The sequence below is a fragment of the Gopherus evgoodei genome, chromosome 4 (assembly GCF_007399415.2).
Source record: "Gopherus evgoodei ecotype Sinaloan lineage chromosome 4, rGopEvg1_v1.p, whole genome shotgun sequence".
NCBI lineage: Eukaryota > Metazoa > Chordata > Testudines > Testudinidae > Gopherus > Gopherus evgoodei.
Window position 1 is genome coordinate 130462667 of NC_044325.1, and position 3723 is coordinate 130466389.

General features: G+C 45.9%; 1 protein-coding gene across 1 annotated transcript; it reads right to left on the reverse strand.

The window, feature by feature from the left end:
* Positions 1 to 1291: 1291 nt before the first annotated feature.
* On the reverse strand, positions 1292 to 3059 carry RABIF (RAB interacting factor). The gene is made up of 2 exons (XM_030561071.1): positions 2898 to 3059; positions 1292 to 2362 (listed from the first exon to the last, which is right to left on the reverse strand). The coding sequence occupies exons 1-2, from the start codon at positions 3057 to 3059 to the stop codon at positions 2117 to 2119; spliced, it is 408 nt and encodes a 135-aa protein (XP_030416931.1). The 3' UTR covers positions 1292 to 2116.
* Between the last annotated feature and the right edge of the window lie 664 nt (positions 3060 to 3723).

Genomic DNA, 3723 nt, shown 5'->3' on the forward strand with positions numbered 1-3723 from the left:
TTAGTGTGACCCCCAGTACAAGACTTTAGAACAACTTTTGAAAGAAAGATTGAAAGACATGGTGGAAAATAGGATAAAATGCAACATGACTCTCTGTATGGCTGCCTTATCCCCATTTACCACTATACCAATCTTTGTGTTATTCAAGTTTTATCAGCAATGATTTGATATTTATTTTGTTACCTCCCTGATAAAAATACTGAAGAGCATCAGGACAAGTACTGAGTCCTGTAGAACACCTTTAGAAACACCCTGATTTGATTATTTCCCATTGACTACTTTTGGAGATCTGTGAGTTAGTCAGTTCTTAATTAATGTAATGTATTCTTTATTAATATTGAATATTGCTAATTTTTTAATCAGCATGCCATGCAGTACCAAGTCAAATGCATTGCAAACATCTAAATATTACATGTATACATTTATCTTTATCATCCAAACTTGTAACGAGTTTGAGCTCTTCAAAACTGTCCAGAGCATGTAAGCAGATATTTTCTTAAAGTTAAAGGATGTGTCTAAAACCCCTTATGCTGCTCTGCAAACCTGAAGCTAAATTTGGGGCACCAAGCTCACAGTTCAATCAATGACTTCAAATAGCGCACACCTTTCCTAGTTTAACCTGAATGACACAGCAACCTGGAAATGCTATAGTTTCAACTCCTTAATCCTGCTGAGTCACTGAGTCAGCTGGCACTTGAAGAATGATTTGGTTTTCCTTTGATTTAGAAAGTTCATGACGTTTACCACAGAAATAAATACAGAAGTCCATGTAGCAGTGTTCTCTCTCTGAAATCTTATCCTACAATCCCAAAACCCAGGACAAAGCAGCTGCTTTGTCAGCAGCCCCTTGCTGACCATTTCTTTATTCAGATATGTCATTGTTTTATTTTTCTTTTAACTCACAGAGTCCAATGCTTTCACATGCATCAAGATAATGAAGTTTTAATAAGACAATGATTCTTCATTATGCATTTTTAGCAAAAGCTAACTTCTGTAATTATCTGCTCCATATCGAGGACCATATTTGCTGACAGTCAGTTTCCAATTTTTTTTTTCCTGTACAGTATGTTAAGAACTTGACTTTTGTATTAAGGCAGCATGTTCTAATTTTAAGCAAGTTTCACAATCACATTTCGGAAAGAACTTAATAAACTTCTCACACGAGACTTAATCAAATGTACTTGCAGCATGACCAGTAAGTCTACAGCAAGCAATACAAACTTTCAAAAACGTATACTTTACTGTCCTCCCTCATTAGGGTCTCTACAGACAAAAGACAATACAAACATCACACTGAGAAACATGGAATACATTTAATTGAACATGAATATTGATTATAGCAGTTCAAGTACATTTACTTTTTGCAATTTGACTATGGATTTATCTTACACAGGAAACATTCTTATACTTCCTGCAAAATGAAACCTCCACAGCAGCACCAGCCCAGGCCATCTTTCATTGCCAGGCCATGAACAATTTAAACTGTAAATACAAGCAGGAAAGTAATCTTTTAAAAGGAGGGAGAAAGCTGCCCAGGCTGTAAACTTTTACATGTGGCATGAAGGGCAAATCCTGTAGGCCAAATCATAGTGAGAAACCACTAAAACTGAATAAAATGCCTGAGAAAATGGGCAAAGTTCTATCTACCTTGCTGTCCTCTCAAAGGTGCAGTTTTTAGTTTGTTCCTCCCTTTTGGAGAAAGCTTTTTCATTGAAATACATCACAAAGTTCCATATTCCAGTCAAAATTTAAATTAAAAAAAACAAACTGTGAGTTTCTGTGGGAAAGACGTCTGGTGGGAAGAGTTATGCTCACATTTTACATTTCAGGAACCATGAGTTAGGACTAAAAATCAGAAATGGGAGACTGTGGAATCACCATCCCCGTGTTACAGTGGGAGGAAGGACCAGAGGAAGCCATAATGCATGGAATGTGACAATAATTGCCCATTGCTTTAAATAAGGTGTTCAGATGAATCCATGACATGTTCAAGTTCATGTGCCGGTGCCTCTGGCTTCATGTTGGCACATGTTAAGAGCTGTGGAATGGTTGCACTGAGGAATCCTGGCCACCAGCTGGGATGGCCTTGCAGAGAGTCCCAGCTCCACTCAGGATGCTACTCATGAGAAACACGGTCCAGGGCTATGTAGAAGCTCTTCTTATCATCTAGGCAGTGCCAGCCAATAGGCCCAATCTCACAGTCTGCGCATATGAGGAACTTTACATTCCCAACGTCCTTGGTGAACCCAATATTCTCAAAGGAAAACATGTCATCTACGAGCCAGTGATCCTGGAGCATGTCCCCATCCGGAGAGTTGCTGGCAAGCAGGGCTGTCTTCTTCTTCATGGAGGGAAGGAAAAGCTATCAAGGAACAAAACATGAGCCATTTACAAACATCAGCTATCACCTCTACAGGCTCAGCTCCAATGCACTCAGAGCTGCAGTACAGACACAAAGGACAAGAGATAGTCTGTGCCTACTTGTGAAGCAGGACTAAGAGACATGCTGCAGACACACACAGTGATATAAGAAAAAAGCCACCACATGGTTAGGAGCAGCACAAGGAAACATGGAGCCAATCCCACAGTATGTTCAGCAGTGGTCTCAGGACACCAACAGCCTCCCTGGTGACCAAGGAGAGTTGTGAGCAGGATCTGAAGGGTAGTGAAGGATCTGAAGGAGGACAGTGAAGCAGGAAGAGGGCGTGGGGCTGGGGACTGGAGCCAGGAGCTGATCAGGAATCACTGCGGATACCAGGTGATCGGTCAGGGCCCCGCTGATGGGGGCGGTGGGCGGAGCGGCGAGGTGCCAGACGCCCGGGTGACGGGGAGGATGGAGCCCGTCCGGCGGGGGGAGGGGGAAGGCAGAAAGTAACCGCTGCCGGGCTGGGCCGTACCTCTCTGCGCGCGAAGGTAGCGGCGCCAGGCAGCAGCACGCGCGAGCCGCAACGCTGGCAGAGCACGGCCTTACGGTTGCGGCCGCGCGCACAAACCAGATCCCCCGCGCCTGGACTGCGAGGAGCCGCTGCCGGCTCCATCTCCACGCAGGGCGCCGCCATGACTGCGCAGGCGCATTAGTACCGCCTCGGCGCGCGCATCGGGGCGCGGGCGGGGCGAAGGTTCGTCGCGGGAGGCGGTGTGGTGGCGCCGTGGGCAGCGCTACAGGGCGGGGGAGGGGCAGAGACTCGGGGGCTATTGGCCGGGGGTGGGGATTGCTCCAGAAGCGGGACTGAGTAGTGACAGAAAAGCCGTGGGGGGAGGGGTGGGCGCTAAACGTTGGGTGACCATAGTGTTGGTGTCACTAAGCATAACCCTACGTAACTCGGGAGGGTGGAAGGCCATAAGAGTATGGAGCCTTCCTGGTTTTAGGCCTCCGCAGACAAGAGTCCCTCCATGTTTGAACTTTAATCGACCTAAAAGGCCAGGTGTAACAGCCGTTATCAGTTGCAACAGGTCTAACTGGTCTAAAGCAGAAATAATGAGGCCTGTGCACCTTTAGCAGAAGGACAAGATAACTTGCAGAAGGAAAACTTACTAACGAGCTGCCGCGGCCAAGATTACTTAATGCACCTGCGCTTACGTCATTGCTACAGCGGGAGGAAGGAGGAGGAGGAGGGGGAAACGGGGGATTGCTAGTCAGTGAGAAAAGTTCTCATGGATATAAAGGAACAGACTGCTTCTTTTAGGTGTGCTTGATCTGAGTCAATCTCCCTGCACCGCTTT

Bases quoted from the DNA above. Each gene is read 5' to 3' on its own strand.
- RABIF (XM_030561071.1), bottom strand. From the start codon at position 3,059: ATGGCGGCGCCCTGCGTGGAGATGGAGCCGGCAGCGGCTCCTCGCAGT. The intron at 2,363-2,897 runs GTACGGCCCAGC...GTTCCTTGATAG, and splicing joins CTACCTTCGCGCGCAGAGAG to CTTTTCCTTCCCTCCATGAA.